The sequence below is a fragment of the Anomaloglossus baeobatrachus genome, chromosome 3, assembly GCF_048569485.1.
Source record: "Anomaloglossus baeobatrachus isolate aAnoBae1 chromosome 3, aAnoBae1.hap1, whole genome shotgun sequence".
NCBI classification, from domain to species: domain Eukaryota; kingdom Metazoa; phylum Chordata; class Amphibia; order Anura; family Aromobatidae; genus Anomaloglossus; species Anomaloglossus baeobatrachus.
In genome coordinates this window covers 416,520,078-416,539,772 of record NC_134355.1, presented here as the reverse complement: position 1 = coordinate 416,539,772, position 19,695 = coordinate 416,520,078, and the positions used below count along the sequence as shown (strand labels likewise).

At 48.4% G+C, this 19,695-nt stretch overlaps 1 protein-coding gene across 2 annotated transcripts in view; it reads right to left on the bottom strand.

Annotated features, from left to right (window-relative positions):
- Window positions 1-19,695, bottom strand: part of CSMD1 (CUB and Sushi multiple domains 1) — a 2,926,925-nt gene that overhangs the window by 1,079,574 nt on the left and 1,827,656 nt on the right. For both annotated transcript variants that reach the window (XM_075340315.1, XM_075340314.1), the window contains exon 9: window positions 13,107-13,231. In XM_075340315.1, coding sequence (XP_075196430.1) covers window positions 13,107-13,231 — 125 coding nt within the window. The remainder of the gene's footprint in view (window positions 1-13,106; window positions 13,232-19,695) is intronic.

The following is a 19,695-nucleotide window of genomic DNA, read 5'->3' as shown; positions in this document are numbered from 1 at the left end:
ATACTTTTCCAGAACTGAGCTGGCTTCATGAGGTGTTTTTCAGCAAATTTAACTCTGGCCTGTCTATTTTTGGAATTGATGAATGGTTTGCATCTAGATGTGAACCCTTTGTATTTACTTTCATGGAGTCTTCTCTTTACTGTTGACTTAGAGACAGATACCCCTACTTCACTGAGAGTGTTCTGGACTTCAGTTGATGTTGTGAATGGGTTCTTCTTCACCAAAGAAAGTATGCGGTGATCATCCACCACTGTTGTCATCCATGGACGCCCAGGCCTTTTTGAGTTCCAAGCTCACCAGTCAATTCCTTTTTTCTCAGAATGTACCCGACTGTTGATTTTGCTACTCCAAGCATGTCTGCTATCTCTCTGATGGATTTTTTCTTTTTTTCAGCCTCAGGATGTTCTGCTTCACCTCAATTGAGAGTTCCTTAGACCGCATGTTGTCTGGTCACAGCAACAGCTTCCAAATGCAAAACCACACACCTGTAATCAACCCCAGACCTTTTAACTACTTCAATGATTACAGGTTAACGAGGGAGACGCCTTCAGAGTTAATTGCAGCCCTTAGAGTCCCTTGTCCAATTACTTTTGGTCCCTTTAAAAATAGGAGGCTATGCATTACAGAGCTATGATTCCTAAACCCTTTCTCCAATTTGGATGTGAAAACTCTCATATTGCAGCTGGGAGTGTGCACTTTCAGCCCATATTATATATATAATTGTATTTCTGAACATGTTTTTGTAAACAGCTAAAATAACAAAACTTTTGTCACTGTCCAAATATTTCTGGACCTAACTGTATATATATATATATATATATATATATATATAGATATATATATGCACACTCTTCAGACTGCACAAATCATTTTATAAAGCTTTTGCAACTCAAACCCTCAATAACAGAAGAACAAACACTTTTAAAGCTACTTTAATAAATATACATTACATTTACATATTAAAAACAGTGTGACCAATTACAAAAAAGTTGAGATACATTTGCCAGTATAAGGTGTCATTATAAACAACAACAGGATGAATACATTTAAAATGGCTTCCACTACAAATGGTTTGCCTAATGGTGTCCCCAGACCTTTATGATGTCTGGTGCTTGCTCCCCGGGTAACTGTTGTCTCCCCCCTCCCCATGCGCTCTCTCCTCCCATGCAATGTCTCTCTGCACTATGTGATTAGCGCAGCGTCGTGACTGTTCCTGGCTAATGAATACTAATAAGCCAGGAACATTGACGTCACCTGACACCTGCAGTCAACAGCACTGATCTCCTGCATCTCTGGGACACCGCTCAGCAGTAAGGATGCTGTGCTCATCACACAGTGCAGGGGGAGAAGACAGAGCATGGGGGAGAAGAAACTGCACAGGGGAGAATGGAACACACAGGGGGAGAAGAGAGAAGAGAGAGCACATGGGGAAAGAAAGAGCACAGGGGGAGAAGAGATTGCACAGGGTGAGAAGAGAGAGCATGGGGGAGAAGAGACTATACAGGGAGAGAAGAGACCGCACAGGGGGAGAAGAAAACACACAGTGGGAGAATTGGAGATTCCGCACAGGAAGGGAAGAGAGAGCACAGGGGAGAGACCACACAGGAGGACAAGAGAGAGCACAGGGAAGAGAACACACAGGCGATAGGAGAGCACAGGGGAGAGAACGCATAAGAGGAGAAGAGAGAGAACACGGGAGAGAGACAGCTCACAAGGGCAATTATAGGAATTGTATTATTTATATTATATATATATATATATATATATATATATATATATATATATATATATACAGAATATACGCAGTCCTGCAATCTCTATATTCTAATAATGTATTGTGGTATGTGTTAAAGGGCCAACTGGGACTCTTTCACCCAGGGCTCACGAAAACCTAGAGCCGGCCCTTACTGTGCTACTGCTGCCATGGCTGTTAATTCTTATCTATCATGATGAATATTGCTACTGCCAAAGCCGATAAACATCCACACCTCTACTGCCTGTCCATTATATTCAGTATCTATGTAAGCCATTTTTGAGTGGGCAATAAACTTTCCATTTTTTCCAACAAAAACTTTATTGCTGCAAAAAAATTTCAATTATTTTGTCGTGGCTGAAATAAGCCAAGGATTCATTATCTTCTTGTCTCACCAACCCAAACCAAAATATAAATATTCTTCCACTATTTTTTCATTTAACTGGCTTAGTGCTGTAAAAAAAATAATAAAAAAAATAATTTATCACAGTTAAAATCAGTGTCATGATGTCTAGTCCCTGGTCAGGTGTTTCCCATTACTTGTTCATAGGTCATACTGCCTGGGGTGTGGTGCTTCTTCATTGCTTATTCCCTTTATGAACAAACATCAAGCCTATTACTACTTCGCAAAAAGTGTCAATTAGTAATATTTGTATGGCAAAGAGAAGTAATCTCTTTTTTAATTCAGTTTACAAACACCAAAGCTATTGTTACTCCCCAAAAATGGAAAACCGTTTAACCACTGCTTGTCACCAAGCCATGCTTCTGTATACACTGTATGTGTATAATACAGGCATGGTAAGCAGCTCCCCCAAAGGGATAATTTTTGGACAATTTTTTTAATTTTAAAAAGTATGAAGTATCTGTCAAAGCAGTGTTCAATATGCTTTTGGTTACAACCAGTTAACATTTATGTACCCATAAGCAGATATGATGTGGTAACGTTTACATTAATGAGGTAAAAGCTTTCAAAGTGGGTGGATATAATCCAAGGAGACCTAAGTGTCATATACATGTTTTGAGAGCAATTGGAGGTTCTGCAGTAAATTGATACAATGTAAAGTAGTCAGTGTACAGCTTGTATAGCAGTGTAAATTTGGTGTGCCCTCTGAAGAACTCAACAGTCTTTAATGTCAAAACCACTGGAAAAAAAACGTGAGTACACCCCTAAGTGAAAATGGCTAAATTGTACAAAATTAGCCATTTTCCATCCCAGCTGTCCTGTAACTTATTAGTGTTACAAGGTCTCAGGTGTGAATGGAGAGCAGATGTGTTAAATTTGATGTTATTGCTGTCACACTTTCTCATACTGGTCACTGAAAATTCAGCATGGCACCTTATGGCAAGGAATTCTCCAAGGATCTGAATAAGAAATTGTTGCTGTACATAAAGATGACTTAGGCTATAAGAATATTACCAAACCCTGAAACTGAGCTGTAGCATTGTGTCAAAGACCATACAGTGGTCTAACAAGATAGGTTCCAGTCAGAAAAGGTCTAGTCATGGTCAGCCAAAGAAGTTGAGCATTGAATTCAGAGGAAGTCTTTTAAAAATAGATGTATGAGTACCACCAGCATTGCTGCAGAGGTTTTAGGGGTTGGGGGGTCAGCCTATCAGTGCTCAGACCATGTGCCAAACACTGCATCAAATTGGTCTGCATTCCTGTTGTCCCAGAAGGAAGTCTCTTCTAACCATGATGCCTAAGAAAGCCTGAAAACAGTTTGCAAAAGACAAGCACACTAAGGTCATGGAATATTGGAATCATGTTCTATGGTCTAATGAGATGAAGATAAACTTACTTAGTTCAGATGTTCAGAGGGTGTTAAATGTGTGTGGCAGCAAACAGCTGAGGACTAAAAAGAAAAGTGTGTCTTGCTTACTTAAGTATGGTGGTGGGAGTGTCATGATTTAGGGCTGCATAAGTGCTGCCGGTTGTAATAACCTCCAGTTCATTGAGGGAGTCATGAATGCCAATATGTACTGGGAGACACTGAAGCTGAGCATGATCCCTTACCTTCGGAAATTGGGTCACAGAGCAGTATTCCAACAGACTTTCAACATGACCACTGCTAAAGAAACAGAGGGTAAAAGTGCTGGATCACCAAAACATGTCTTCAGACCTAAACCCAATTTATCATCTGTGGGGCATCTGCAAACAGAAGGTGAAGAAGCGCAAGGTCTCTTACTGTACATCCACCAGATCTGTGATGTTGTCCTGGAGGAGTGCAAGCGGATTTCAGTGGCAATCTGTCAGACAGTGCTTGAAAATAATAATGGCCACAAAAAAATATTGACACCTTCGGCACAATTTGGCCACTTTCACTTAGGGTTGTAGTCACTTTTGTTGCCATGTGTTTAGACATTAGGAAGAAGAAGAAGAATCGGCACATCCAGAAAAAATGTATTCTTGCTTTATTTCCACATAGAATTAAAAAAATTCCATCCAAAAAATGAAGATCCTGATGCGTTTTTGATGCAGAAGAGTGTCCTTAATAATTGTTTAGACATTAATGGCTGTGTTGACTTATTGAGAGGGCGCACCAAATTAACAGTGTTATACAAATGGAACATTGACAATTTGACATTGCATCAAGGTCTCATATCTTCAGTGTTGTCCCATGAAAAAATATAATAAAATATTTATAAAAGTGTGAGGGGTGTATTCACTTTTATGATATATGGTATATTCCTTTATGGAGTTTAATGTTAAGCATTAACTATTCCTTCAGAATTAATAACAAAGCAGAAATAATGCTCAAGTCCACTGGGAGAGTCAAGTCTATTTAACCTTAGAACCTTCTTAACCTTCAAAGAGATTTTTTATTTATTGCATATAACTCCCACATATTATTTGAATTAAGACTATGTTCTGCCCTTTACCTTACTCTCAACTCTTGTCACACTACTTGTTACTATGGGAACAGCTAAATTTCAGTTTGAAGGTGCTTACATATTCCTTATAGCTGCTAGCAAACTGATGCTTCTGTGAGGTAAATCCTGGGATATGAAGAGGAATTATGACTAGAAGTCATAATTGCTCTCATCACTCCCTGGCAGTGCCCCCCTCCCTTCTTGTGCTCAAATGTCCAGCATCTGTGAAGGTGTCACATCCCACTTACACCTCAAACAGCCATCTCCTCTGATATGGAGATGAGATGATGTGAGGACAATGGACCCAGGATGACTCCCTGCCGTCACCCTGTAACAAGAGTTGTATCTCATTAGCAAGGCTTGGAAGTAGCCAGACAGAACGACTCCAGTAAAAAATGGTTCATATCTCGCAAGCCATATCTCCGATAAATATGGCAACCATAAAAATGGTGTTTGCGCAGGCGGACGATGCTGGCACACCTTTTTTATGGAAGGGGGAGCTTGGGAAATACCCCAGGCGTGATATCAGCCATATGGGAACTCGTAGACAGGTCATGAGTCCCCTCGTTCTGTAGCTAAATTCATAACTGTCACAATGAGAGCATTGGCGTCTGCCTACGACGCTCCCAGGCAAAGTTATGGCCAATATCCCCTTTGCTGGATAATTCTGATCCATGCAGGGGGAGTGGCAGTGCTTCCCTGTGAGGTCACTAAGGTAGGAGGGGACCTGGATCTGCCCAGGTTGATAACCCTACTTCGGCCATTTTCCAGTGTTCTTCTGCTCGGGGGCCTGGTTGGGAAACATCTGTGGGAAGAATCCTAGAAACCTGGTCTACAGCGCCCCCCTGTGGCCAGACACACAAGGTAACTGATGTAATTGTATACCTGTTTGTAACCCATGCTTTATCTGTAACTGTACTCTGACATATGTATATTCTGTAGATTCCCTATTGTATATATTGTAGTTCTAGTGTGCTTTAGGCTGATTAAATTATATAATTAATCTTGGGCTGTTCTGTTATCTCGATCTTGAATCCCACGTCTGTGTGTTCGGCTAATAGTTACCGTGAAGCGGTTGGTGGCAGCGAGTTGTGCCAAGGATTATTGTGGGGAGGCCAGTGAGACTCGGGAAGATATTATATATTCCGCCCGCGGAGGTCGGGGGAATATATACCTTACTCTCACCGGGGACCCTTCAATAATCGGCATAAGTAGTATAGCGGCCTCCTTGCTTATTGTCGGGCAATTCCATAATTGGCCTGACTATAAGAGGGGCGCTAGAGAGCGCGTCACGTGCTCTGTCTGTCGGTCGGGAGGTATAAAGGAGGGGTGACCCCACTTGTTACCCCCCGATTGTGACGTACTGGTAGCCAGCGCGGGGGACTTCTGAGTGACCCCCCCGGTGGTTTGTAACATATTGGTGGCAAGCGGTGGGATCGAGATAATAGTGTGTGTGAGTGTGAGACCCATACTCCCAGACACTAAAGACTGCCTGCAGCAGCTGTGGCTGCTGGGGTCTTCAGACTAGCTCAACACTAGAGTGTCAGAGTGCAGATACTGTAAGGTGTGTGGAGGCATCAGGTGTCAGTTCTGTGTCAGTGACCAAAAGTCTGCAAGAATGGCTGAGAGCACCAGGAGCAAAGCCAAAGGAATGGCCGATGCTCAGGCCAGAGACGATGAGGAGGTTGTCCACGAGTCCTCCAGGAGCTCGACGCCAGAAAACAGCTCTGCAGAGGACATTGCACAACCGGGCACTGCTGGACAAGATGAGGAGCAGCTCGCCCAAGGGTCCTCAACGAGCCAGACGCCAGCCCTCCGCTCTGCAATGGACAGTGAAGCACCAGGCTCCGCAGCGGGCCGCAGATCACCACGTGCCATTCCACCGAGCCTGGGAGGCTCGGATAGCCTTCTTCAAATGGCTATGGCCCTACGCCAGGCTGGAGACCGGGAGGGCTACAAGGAACTCATGGCCGAGCGTGAGCGGCAAGCAGCGCGTGAAGAGCGCCAGGCAGAGCGTAACTACCAGCTGCAGCTAGCTCAGCTCCGGCCCTCATCAGCCACCCGTGACCTTCCAGACACCAAACTTCCAAAGGTCCGTGTTGAGGACTTCCCAGTGCTGGAGAAGGATGGAGACTTGGACTCTTTCTTGACTGCTTTTGAACGGACTTGCTTGCAGCATCATCTGAACAAGGACCAGTGGGCCAAATACCTGACCCCCCGTTTAAGGGGTAAGGCCCTGGATATCCTTGGGGACTTGCCTGCTGAGGCGGATCAGGGCTACGACACCATCAAGCGGGCCCTGATCCAACAGTACAACCTCACCCCGGAGTCCTACCGCAAGAAGTTCCGGACGCTGCAGAAGGGACCAAAGGACTCCTGGGCTGACCACCGGCGGGCACTTGCCCGAGCTGCCGACCACTGGACCCAAGGCCTGCAGCTTTCCACCGGACCGGAGATCCTGGACTTGTTCATCACGGAGCAACTCTTGTGGAACTGCCCTGAGGATCTCCGCCAGTTCATCCGAGACCAGAAGCCAAAGGGATCCACGGCTACAGCTGCCCTGGCAGATGACTACACCAACAATCGGGCTCCTGAAGCCAGGAGAGCAGCCACCAGCAGCACCTGGAGAGGGGGTAAGATGAACTCTGCGACTGCCCCACCTGCCCCTAGACTGCAGGGGGTGTCCCCCTCAACTCCCCTCTCCAGGCCCGTGGCAGAACCAAGACGGTGCCACCAGTGCAACCTACCTGGACACTTCAAGGCCATGTGCCCTCAGCGTCCCAAGGCCCCGGCTCCGTCCCCGTCCCAAGGGCCGCCCAAGGTGTATTGTGTGGGTGGGGGTGGTGGTAGGTCCCTGGACAGCTTCCAACCTGTCACCGTCGGCCAGTCTGTGACCATAGGACTGCGAGACAGCGCCTCGGAGGTGACTCTGGTGCGGCCTGAGATGGTGTCCCCCCAAGACTTGATCCCTGGAAAAACCCTCGCTGTCTCCGGGATTGGAGGCATTGACCCGGCGCTGCCTGTTGCTGACATTTATGTGGACTGGGGCGCAGGGCGAGGGGTGAGGGAGGTGGGGGTAACTGATCGGATCCCTGCAAACGTGCTACTTGGGACAGATTTGGGGCAAATAACCTCCCAGTTTGGCCCCGCCCCAAAGGCTGAACCTTCAGCCAGTGCTGACGTGCCTCCGGACAATGTTAATGTGTTATCTATGAATGATGTAAGGGAGGAGGGAGTGAAGTCTGATATTTCTGCTTGCACAGACACCATAGACACACACGCAGCTGCAGCTGTGACAGGGGAGGGGGTCAGAGAAAGGTGTGACAATGCCTCTACAAGTAACCAGCCTGTGAGCTGGGATCTGCTGCCCTCTGCAGGGATAAGCAGAGAGCAGGGTGCTGCAGGGGGAGGACCAGTGTGTGGGGTGGGGGCTACCACAGCAAATGTGGGGTCCCCAGAGATTTCACAGCGGGGTTCTGTTGCTGCAGGGGGGGAACAGGCAGGTGAGATTGGGGCCGGTCCAGGAGCGGAAGTGCTCCCAGGTAAGATCTCGGTGCAGGGTTCCCCCACAACCGGGGTGTCAGGAAGCCAGGTAGGTCTGCCTGAACCGGCGACTTGGTCAGGAACGGAGGAGGAGCAGGCACGACCCACGGTCGCAGCGGCTGTGGCCGCTGTCACCCGCAGTGGGAGTGCTGGAAGCCAAGGGGCCTCCCGGAGGTCCGATAGCTCTTCCCCTTCTGACCAAGTGGCAGCCGAGTCAGGTGGAGGCCAGGACACAGGTCCCGGGGTACTGACCGAAGATGTGACAGTCTCGTCGATTCTGGCCACATCTAGTCAGGGGTTTCAGGCAGCGTTAGAAGCTGACGACAGCCTGAAAGCTCTAAAGGAGCAGGCGGCACAGCCTCCCTCGGACTCGGACCCGGAGCGAGTGGTCTGGGACCAAGGACGGCTGTACCGGGCCACGGTCCAGCAGGGTTCACCGGAGGCGTGGCCCAGGGACCGACAGTTGGTGGTACCCTATCCGTTCCGGACGGAGTTGTTGCGGATCGCACATGAGATTCCGATGGCCGGACACCTAGGGATCGCTAAGACCAAGGCCAGGTTAAACCAGCATTTCTACTGGCCAAAAATGGGGGCCGATGTGGCTGCCTACTGCCGTTCGTGTGAAACCTGTCAGAGAGTGGGGAAGGCGGGGCCACACCCCAAAGCCCCACTAGTATCTCTGCCAATCATCGATGAGCCTTTCAGGAGGGTGGCTGTGGATCTGGTCGGCCCGCTGGCCATCCCCAGCAGCTCCGGGAAACGCTTCATACTGACGGTAGTGGACTATGCCACCCGGTACCCAGAAGCAGTGGCCTTGTCGTCCATTCGGGCTGACAAGGTGGCCACCGCATTGCTGGAGATTTTCTCCCGAGTGGGTTTTCCCCAGGAAATGCTCACTGACCGGGGGACCCAATTCATGTCCCAGCTGATGGAGGCCCTCTGTAAGCAAGTCCAGGTGCGACATCTGGTGGCCAGCCCGTACCATCCACAGACTGATGGCCTGTGCGAGCGGTTCAATGGCACCTTAAAGCAGATGCTTAAGATGTTGGTCGACTCCCATGGGCGTGACTGGGAGCGGTATCTCCCACACCTGTTATTTGCTTACCGGGAGGTTCCACAGGCCTCAACAGGATTCTCACCGTTTGAGCTCCTGTACGGGCGACGTGTGCGGGGCCCCCTGGCTCTGGTGAAAGAGGCTTGGGAAGGGGATTTGGCCACCCCTGGAGTGTCGGTCATCGAGTATGTCATGCGCTTCCGGGACAAAATGCAGGCCTTGACGCAACTGGTACACGACAATATGGCTCAAGCCCAGGCCGATCAGAAGCGTTGGTACGACCAGAACGCTTGTGAGAGGACCTACCAAGTGGGTCAAAAGGTGTGGGTACTGGTCCCCGTACCACAGGACAAGCTTCAGGCAGCCTGGGAAGGCCCATACCTCGTGTACCAGCAGCTCAACCCTGTGACGTACCTGGTCACCCTGGACCCTGCCCGTGGAAGGCGGAAGCCCTTCCATGTGAACATGATGAAGGCACATCATGAGCGGGAGGCATGTGCGCTCCCCGTGTGCAACCTGCCCGAGGAGGGAGAAGCGGAAACCCTCTTGGATATGCTAGCCCAGGTTAGGGCAGGCGGATCCATTGAGGATGTGGAGGTTGGCCACCAGCTCTTGGAGGACCAACGGTCCCAGCTGTGGGCCACCCTACACCCCTTCCGGGGGTTGTTTACCAACCAGCCCGGAAGGACTGACTTGGCTGTCCATCACGTGGACACTGGGGATCATCCCCCGATCCGGCGTTCAGCATATCGGGTCTCCCTGGAGGTGCAGCAACACATGCGCCAGGAGATTGACGAGATGCTGGAGCTGGGGGTGATCCAGGCATCCAACAGCGCTTGGGCCTCGCCTGTAGTCCTCGTCCCTAAGAAGGACCGAACCACTCGGTTCTGCGTGGACTACAGGGGGCTCAATGCTGTCACGGTCGCCGATGCGTACCCAATGCCACGCATCGATGACCTGCTCGATCAGTTGGCCGGGGCTCAGTACCTGACCATCATGGACCTGAGCCGGGGATATTGGCAGATCCCCCTGACTCGCAAGGCCAGGGAACGCTCTGCCTTTATTACCCCATTTGGACTGTACGAGTCCACGGTGATGCCATTCGGGATGAGGAATGCCCCTGCCACTTTCCAGCGGATGGTCAACACCCTGCTCAAGGGACTTGAAGGGTACGCGGCCGCGTACCTGGATGACATTGCCGTCTTCAGTCCCACCTGGGAGGACCACCTAGAGCATCTAGCACAGGTGCTCAGGCGGATCCACCGGGCAGGTTTGACCATCAAGCCGGGAAAGTGTCAGCTGGCCATGAGCGAGGTCCAGTACCTCGGTCACCGGGTAGGTGGGGGAACGCTGAAGCCCGAGCCTGAGAAAGTGGAGGCCATCGCATCCTGGCCCACCCCCAGGACCAAGAAGCAGGTGATGTCCTTCTTGGGGACCGCTGGGTACTATAGGAGGTTTGTTCCATGCTATAGTAGCCTGGCAAAGCCCTTGACGGACCTCACCAAGAAGAAGCTGCCCTCTGCAGTCGATTGGACAATGGACTGCGAGACAGCCTTCCGGGCCCTAAAGGACGCCCTGTCCAGCCCGCCCGTGCTACAGGCAGCCGACTTCACGCGGCCGTTTGTAGTACAGACCGACGCCAGTGACTTCGGCCTCGGTGCGGTGCTCAGCCAGGTGGACTCTGCGAGCCAAGAGCACCCAGTCTTGTACCTGAGCAGGAAGCTGTTACCAAGGGAAGTGGCCTATTCTACAATGGAGAAGGAGTGCCTGGCCATAGTGTGGGCCCTGCAGCGTCTGCAACCCTATCTATACGGGCGCCACTTCATCGTGGAGACGGACCACAATCCCCTCAGCTGGTTGCACACCGTCTCTGGGACGAATGGGCGATTGTTGCGATGGAGCCTTGCGCTCCAGCAATACGACTTCACCATTCGCCACAAAAGGGGCCGTGACCACGGTAACGCAGACGGGCTGTCCCGACAAGGAGAGGTCGCGGACGGGCGCACGGGGGAACACCGGAGTGTGCTGCCCCCTAGCGCCCTCAAAAGGGGGGAGGTGTGAGGTAAATCCTGGGATATGAAGAGGAATTATGACTAGAAGTCATAATTGCTCTCATCACTCCCTGGCAGTACCCCCCTCCCTTCTTGTGCTCAAATGTCCAGCATCTGTGAAGGTGTCACATCCCACTTACACCTCCAACAGCCATCTCCTCTGATATGGAGATGAGATGATGTGAGGACAATGGACCCAGGATGACTCCCTGCCGTCACCCTGTAACAAGAGTTGTATCTCATTAGCAAGGCTTGGAAGTAGCCAGACAGAACGACTCCAGTAAAAAATGGTTCATATCTCGCAAGCCATATCTCCGATAAATATGGCAACCATAAAAATGGTGTTTGCGCAGGCGGACGATGCTGGCACACCTTTTTTATGGAAGGGGGAGCTTGGGAAATACCCCAGGCGTGATATCAGCCATATGGGAACTCGTAGACAGGTCATGAGTCCCCTCGTTCTGTAGCTAAATTCATAACTGTCACAATGAGAGCATTGGCGTCTGCCTACGACGCTCCCAGGCAAAGTTATGGCCAATATCCCCTTTGCTGGATAATTCTGATCCATGCAGGGGGAGTGGCAGTGCTTCCCTGTGAGGTCACTAAGGTAGGAGGGGACCTGGATCTGCCCAGGTTGATAACCCTACTTCGGCCATTTTCCAGTGTTCTTCTGCTCGGGGGCCTGGTTGGGAAACATCTGTGGGAAGAATCCTAGAAACCTGGTCTACAGCGCCCCCCTGTGGCCAGACACACAAGGTAACTGATGTAATTGTATACCTGTTTGTAACCCATGCTTTATCTGTAACTGTACTCTGACATATGTATATTCTGTAGATTCCCTATTGTATATATTGTAGTTCTAGTGTGCTTTAGGCTGATTAAATTATATAATTAATCTTGGGCTGTTCTGTTATCTCGATCTTGAATCCCACGTCTGTGTGTTCGGCTAATAGTTACCGTGAAGCGGTTGGTGGCAGCGAGTTGTGCCAAGGATTATTGTGGGGAGGCCAGTGAGACTCGGGAAGATATTATATATTCCGCCCGCGGAGGTCGGGGGAATATATACCTTACTCTCACCGGGGACCCTTCAATAATCGGCATAAGTAGTATAGCGGCCTCCTTGCTTATTGTCGGGCAATTCCATAATTGGCCTGACTATAAGAGGGGCGCTAGAGAGCGCGTCACGTGCTCTGTCTGTCGGTCGGGAGGTATAAAGGAGGGGTGACCCCACTTGTTACCCCCCGATTGTGACGTACTGGTAGCCAGCGCGGGGGACTTCTGAGTGACCCCCCCGGTGGTTTGTGACAGCTTCTATTGCAACCCTTGTGGGAATCATTCTGAAGTAATGGGGGTTTAAAAATACCAAGAGCAGCAAAGTTTACATTTTAACAAGGGTTAATACAGACATTTTTTAGCTACTCTTGCACAATATTATGCAGCAAGCTTCGATGATAGGAAAACAGATACAGTGAAGCATTTTATCACTCTATGAACACAGGTATTGAAATTATTGCTAGGAAACTGGTGATTTTTAAATGATTTCTATCTAAACTAAATTTATGAAAGGAACAATTCATGCCATTGCTGTATTATGTATCACTAGCAGTCACAAATTCCTATGCAATTTGTGCCTTTCTGTGGTTTCAATGTCCTTTTTTTTTCAACAAAACAGAAAAAGCATTCTTAAAGCATGCTGAATAACTGTATTCAAGTCATAAGGCATATAGCAAGTGTAGCATGAATTTTAGACAGTTTTTGTTCTCCTTTCTTAGGGTAATGTGCGCACTATAATTTTAAAGTATATAAATGTGAACCTGCTTTCCCGCTCGCTTACCTCGGCAGATTGGTCTATGATCACTCCAAGCAGCCAGTGTGTCAGTCACTCTTTGACAAGTTATACTCTTCGAGCCTTGTAACACGTAATTATCATCACAGGAAAATTGGACATTGGCGCCCACTCTAGAAATAGCCAGAGAGAAAGACAAAAATAATACAATAGAAGATAAACAATGATTTGGAAAACAGATACCAACAATAAAAATTGCATTTCATCTTTGTAAGAAGAAAACATTGACAATGATGATCATTCATCAATATCTCTATTTAGATATTTCATGGTTTTAAATTGTCAAATTGTACTTATTTCTCCTGAATTTGCAATCTGTGGTCAGCATCTACTGTATATAAATCTAGTTGTCAACTTCATTGAATTTGTCAGTCCAGTAAAACATAAAGTAAACCATGTATTGCCTTTTAAACTAGATTTAAACTTATTTGTATGTATGATACATAGGGTGTTTCCCCCAAAAATAAGACAGGGGCTTATATTCTTTTCTGCTTTGAAAAATGCACTAGGGCTCATTTTTGGGGGGAATCTTATATTTGCCTGCTATCACACCACAATTCTCGATATCTCTTCTGAGCTGACAGTGACAACTGCATACATGCTGTCACTCTCAGATCTGGAGTGCTAAGTAATTAAGTGAATAAATATCCACCTTCTTCCCCACACAGAATCTCGCCCATCACCCTGAGTTCTGCACGCCACCTACACTGAATGCCTGCTGCACTGTATCACTGTACCAGGATCACATCACAATCCTCGGTGGCTCTGCTGAGCTGAAAGTGACAGCTGCATAGATCTATATGCTGTTACTGTCAGAACAGGAGTACTGCCGTTGGTTGCAATAGGCAAGCTCATGGCTAACTAAGAGATGAATAATTACCCTCCTCTCCCATAATTCAACCCACTGCTCTGAGTCCTGCACTGCACCCACACTCTGTTGTATTACCGGTACTGCTAGCTCAAGGATTACATCGCAATCATTGCCAATTCTCCTGAGGAGAGTTTATCAACTTTATAGACATACACACTGTCACTCTCAGCAGAGGAGTGTCGCTGATTCAGGCCTCTGCTAAAAAAGCTGCAGATGAAGAGGAATTTCACCTGTTAGCACAACAACAACCTAAAATATACCTGCTAACCGACAAAAAGAATGGCTTGGAAAAAAGCTTTTGAATCCCTCATTAGGAGCAGAAATCTGAATTCGTTTGAAAATCTGTGGATGGGCCAAAAGAATGAAGATGACGGAACTTGTTCAAAAAAGGTTCATTAATCTCAAATTCAGCATTAGCCTTGGCTCATTTGGGTCAGGATCGGATTAACAAACACTATTCTGAAAAATCGACAAAATTTGGTTTTGTTTAGTAACTTTACATTTACACTCTTGCAAAAACCATCCACTTTCAGCCCCATCACAGCCATGTCAAGTATTGGAATGGCTGTGTTTGGCCAAGGAAATCACTGTAAAAAAGGAAGCTACATTTTTACAGCAGAACATACTTAACAGTCTCTGTGTGGCTGTAACACTACTTCATGGGCCACTCATTAACCCTCATACATATTTACTGCTTCCCCAACTGACCAGCAGTGCCAGCATTGATGATTGCTTGCAGTCAGACTGCACCCCAACCCTGTGTGTCAACGTCTGTGATTTGTTGGAATCACACAGGCTGTCTGCATACCTATAGTGTAAAATTAAATAAATAAATTGGCGTACGGTCCCCATATTATAATACCCAGCACAGATAAAGCTAAAGGTTGCATCCCGAGCCATGTGCATATCTTAGCTGTGTAGCAAAATAAGAGAGACCTGATGCAACTTTGTTCTTAATTATTTAATTAAGTAATTAAAAAAATGGCATGTGGTCACCGCAATTTTGATACCCAGCCCATGATAAAGCTGACAGCTGAGGGCTGGTATTCTCAGGCTGCGGAGACCCATGGTTATTGCTACCTCAGCCTAAAAATAACAGCCTGTAGCTGCCCAGAATTATTGCATCTATTAGATGCAACAATAATGACACTTTACCCAGCTCACCCCGATTGTCCTGGTGTGGTGTCAATCAGGGCAATACAAGGGGTTAATGACAGCTCACAGCTGTCACTTAGCCCTAGATTAGTAATGGGAGGTGTCTATGAGACCCCCCTTCCCCATTACTAATACTGTAGGTGAAAAGAAATAAACACAAACACAGAAAAAATCCTTTCTTTGAAATATAATTCAAAAAAACCCTTTTTCTCCAATTTATTAACTCAAACATCCAGTTCTCACATTATTCACATGAGGTTCCATGAAAATACCTGCTCTGCTACATACTGAAGTCACAGCGCATGGGCACAGAACATGACCGCAAGCTGTGGCTTCAGGCACAGATTGACTGAGCTGTAGTTGTGAGCGGTGTTGTCACTCAGTTTATCCGTGGTTACAACTGGAGGTTCCTACCTGGTACCCCACTTGTGACCGCAGGTAAACTGACCTCAGGTTACCTCATTGAACTCAGTGACTTCACCTCAGGTGTACTAATTCAGATTAATAAGATCTTTATCTTCTGACAGAAAGGAGCAATTTTTATGTCAAGAGATGCAGAAATGTATACAATAAATTCTTGCACCAATACTGCATCTCCTGGCAAAATAATGCATCTAAACGCGATGCAGTTTTGATGCAATATTTTAAAAGAGATGCAGATTTAATGGGATTAAATATACAGCTCTGTGGGCTGTATAATCTGAGGGGATTACCTACATGACTCTGAGGGCTGTGTCACACATGATGGGATTAGATAAGTGGCTCTGCAATCTGTATCATACAATGGTATTAGATACAGAGCTTTGCAAGCTGTGTCACACATGTTCGGATTAGATTTGCGGTTCTACATACTGTGTGTGATACAAGTTGGAATTGGATATGCAGCTCTGTGACCTGTTTCACACATTAAATGATTAGATCTGCATTTCTTTGGGCTCTATCACACAGGATGGGATTTTATACATGAATCTGCTCAGTGTGTCACAAATAATGTTACTCGATGCGTGTAATGCAGAGATGTGGTGATGTGCGATGAAACTGCCCCCAGCCCGGTCATTCACAAAGACTGGGTCCTGCCTCGGTGATGCCGGGTCAACTTCCAATTCTGTAAGTTGAAGTGACATCACCGGTCATCAGTGGTCGCTGTAGCCTGAGTCATATGATGTGGATGACAGTGAAAACACCCCTCACAGGCAAAATGGACAACAGAAGATATTTAGAAAAAGCCTTCTGTTTCTGCTTTACATCGACATGGCCACTTTCTTTGGAGTGGACAACCTCTTTTATTCTACTTGACTTTTACAAAAATCTGTATTTGCCAAAATGCTGGGGGGTTTTGTAATTCACTTCCATATGGGTTCAGCAAGTTGGTACTGGCATTGTTTTTCTGAACCATAAAGAGTAGTGATGAGCGAGCATGCTTGTCACTACTCGGTACTCGCACGAGTATCGCTGTACTCGGGCTGCTCGGCGGGGACCGAGTAATCTCGCGATACTCGTGCTGTACTCGTGGTCTTCATTTCTGCATGTTGGCGCTCTTTTGAGAGCCAGCCCTCATGCAGGGATTGGCTGGCAGACCACTGCAATGCCACAGCCCTGTTAGTTGTGGAATTGCAGTGATTGGCCGGCCTGCACAGCGTGACCGAGCCTTTATATCGGCCGGCGCGCTGTGCTGTGCTCACAGCTATCCAGACTGTCAGTGCAGGGAGAGTGTCGCTGATTCAGGGAAAGCTTTGCGGCCCTTTATAGCTTTTTCAGTTGCAGGGCTGCAAACAGTGTGACCAAAAGTCCTTCTCAGGACTATTCTAGTTGTATACAGGCAGGCAGGGTATAGCCAGGTCGGAGTACAGTAGCAGAGTCCTCCTCAGGACTATTGTTGCTATATACAGGCAGGGTATAGCCAGGTCTGAATACAGGCTAGTGACCAAAAGAGTCCTTGTCAGGACTATTGTACCAGTATACAGGCAGGCAGGCAGGCAGGGTAGTGGTGACCGTATACCAGCCTTCATCATATCTGGGGCTGGTGTACACAGTGTAAAACAGTCCAGATAGTGTCTGACTTGTCTGTAATTGTTGCTCCCCAAAAAAACCTGTTAGGTTCTTATTGCGTCCGTGCTTGGTTTTTAAAACCGCACGTGTGTGCCTGTTGGTGGCAGCGTACAGGTGCACTTGTGTGCAATTTCCAGAAACTTTGATATAACGCACAAGTAGTGAATATACACGTCAGCAGTGCACAGCATTGCAAAATGCGCAAGGGCATTGGCAAGGAACAAGGAAGTGGACGTGATGGTGGTGCAGGCAGAGGCCGAGGTCGTGGGCAAGCTCTAATTTCGCCACAACAAAGGGCCACATCTAGTCGCTCGCACGTCCTGTCCCAAATTCTTGGGGACCGCAGCAGTACACCGCTCTTGAACCAAGACCAGTGTCAACAGGTTGTTAGTTGGATAGCAGATAATGCTTCCAGTCAGATTGGCACCACCACAAACACTCTGTCTTCCACACGGTCAAGTGTCAGTAGCCGTGATACTGCACCGCACATTTCTGAACCTGATCCTCCTTCCTACCACCAGGCTGAGTACACGTCCTCCTCGGACATTAATGATCCCACACTTGGACACTCGGAAGAGCTGTTCACGTTTCCATTCACACATTCTGGCCTCTCGTCAGCTCATATTGAAGTGGGTCATGAGGAGATCGTCTGTACAGATAGCCAAATATTTGAGCAGCCACGTTCTCACGAAGTTGGCAACGTGTCCCAACAAGTGGTGGACGATGATGAGACACAATTGTCAGGAAGTCAGGAGGAGGAGCAGGGTGCGGAAGAGGAAGACGACGTGGTGGATGATCCAGTAACTGACCCAACCTGGCAGGAGGATATGCAGAGCGAGGACAGCAGTGCACAGGGGGAGGGAGGCGTAGCATCACAACAGGCAGTAAGAAGCAGGGTGGTGGCCCCAGGCAGAACTCAGGCAACCGTTCCCCGGAACAACACGACGACACAAGGTGCCTGTACAAATGTTAGGTCTTCCCGAGTCTGGCAGTTTTTTAAGTTGGATCCAGATGATTCAAAAAAGGCCATTTGCAACACCTGCCGTGCCAGCATCAGCAGGGGTACCAAAACTAGCAGCCTGACCACCACCAGCATGATCAGGCACATGTCAGCCAAGCACCCGACTTTGTGGGAAGTACAACAGAGTCGAGGAGCAGTGCTTGCTGATGTCACTGCTACGTCTTCGCTGGTTGTGCATGCGAGCCAATCCTCTGTCCATGCTGCCTGCGAACAAGCCTCCTCCACTCCTGCACCTGCAGTTGCCTACGCAGAAAGAACACCATCATCAAGCACGTCCTTGTCCCAGCGCAGCGTTCAGTTATCCATTCAGCAAACCTTTGAACGCTGGCGCAAATACACTGCCAACACCCCACATGCCACAGTTCTAAATGCTAACATTTCGCGACTGCTTGCGCTGGAAATGTTGCCTTTTAGGCTGGTGGAGACAGAAGCATTCCGTGACCTGATGGCGGCAGCTGTCCCACGTTACTCGGTCCCCAGCCGCCACTATTTCTCCCGGTGTGCCGTCCCCGCGTTGCATAACCACATGTCACAAAACATCACACGTGCCCTGAACAACGCTGTTTCACCCAAGGTCCACCTAACCACAGACACTTGGACAAGTGCTCGTGGGCAAGGCCGCTACATCTCGTTGACGGCACACTGGGTTAATATTGTGGAAGCTGGGACCCAGTCTGAGCGAGGGACGGAACACGTCCTTCCCACACTAAGGTTTGAAGGCCCTACCTCAGTCAGTGTTTCACCCACACACTACAGCTCCGGAATGTCATGCTCTTCAGCCTCCTCCTCCTCCTGCGCATCCTCATCCACTGTGCCCTCCACACCAGTCACAAGCTGGAAGCACTGCAGCACTGCCTCGGCGAAGCGGCAACAGGCTGTGCTGAAGTTAATCTGCATAGGTGACAAACCCCACAATGCAGAAGAGCTGTGGACAGCTCTGAAACAGCAGGCAGATCACTGGCTCACACCTCTGAACCTAAAGCCAGGAAAGGTTGTGTGTGACAATGGCCGGAACCTGGTGGCGGCTTTGAGGCGAGGCCAGCTGACACATGTTCCATGCGTGGCCCATGTGCTCAACCTCGTGGTTCAGCGGTTTATAAAGTCATACCCAGAGCTGTCTGATCTGCTGGTAAAAGTTCGCCGCCTGTCTGCACATTTTCGAAAGTCACCTACTGCTTCAGCCGGCCTTGCCGGCTTTCAGCGCCGTTTGAATCTTCCGGCTCACAGACTGGTGTGTGATGTCCCCACGCGTTGGAATTCAACTCTGCACATGTTGGTCAGGATATGTGAGCAGAAGAGGGCAGTTGTTGAGTACCTGCATCACCTAAGCCGTCGGGAAATGGGTCAAACTCCACACATAACACCTGAGGAGTGGAGATGGATGTCAGACCTATGTACCATCCTCCAAAACTTTGAGGACTCCACCAAGATGGTGAGTGGTGATGACGCCATTATTAGCGTCACCATACCGCTACTCTGCC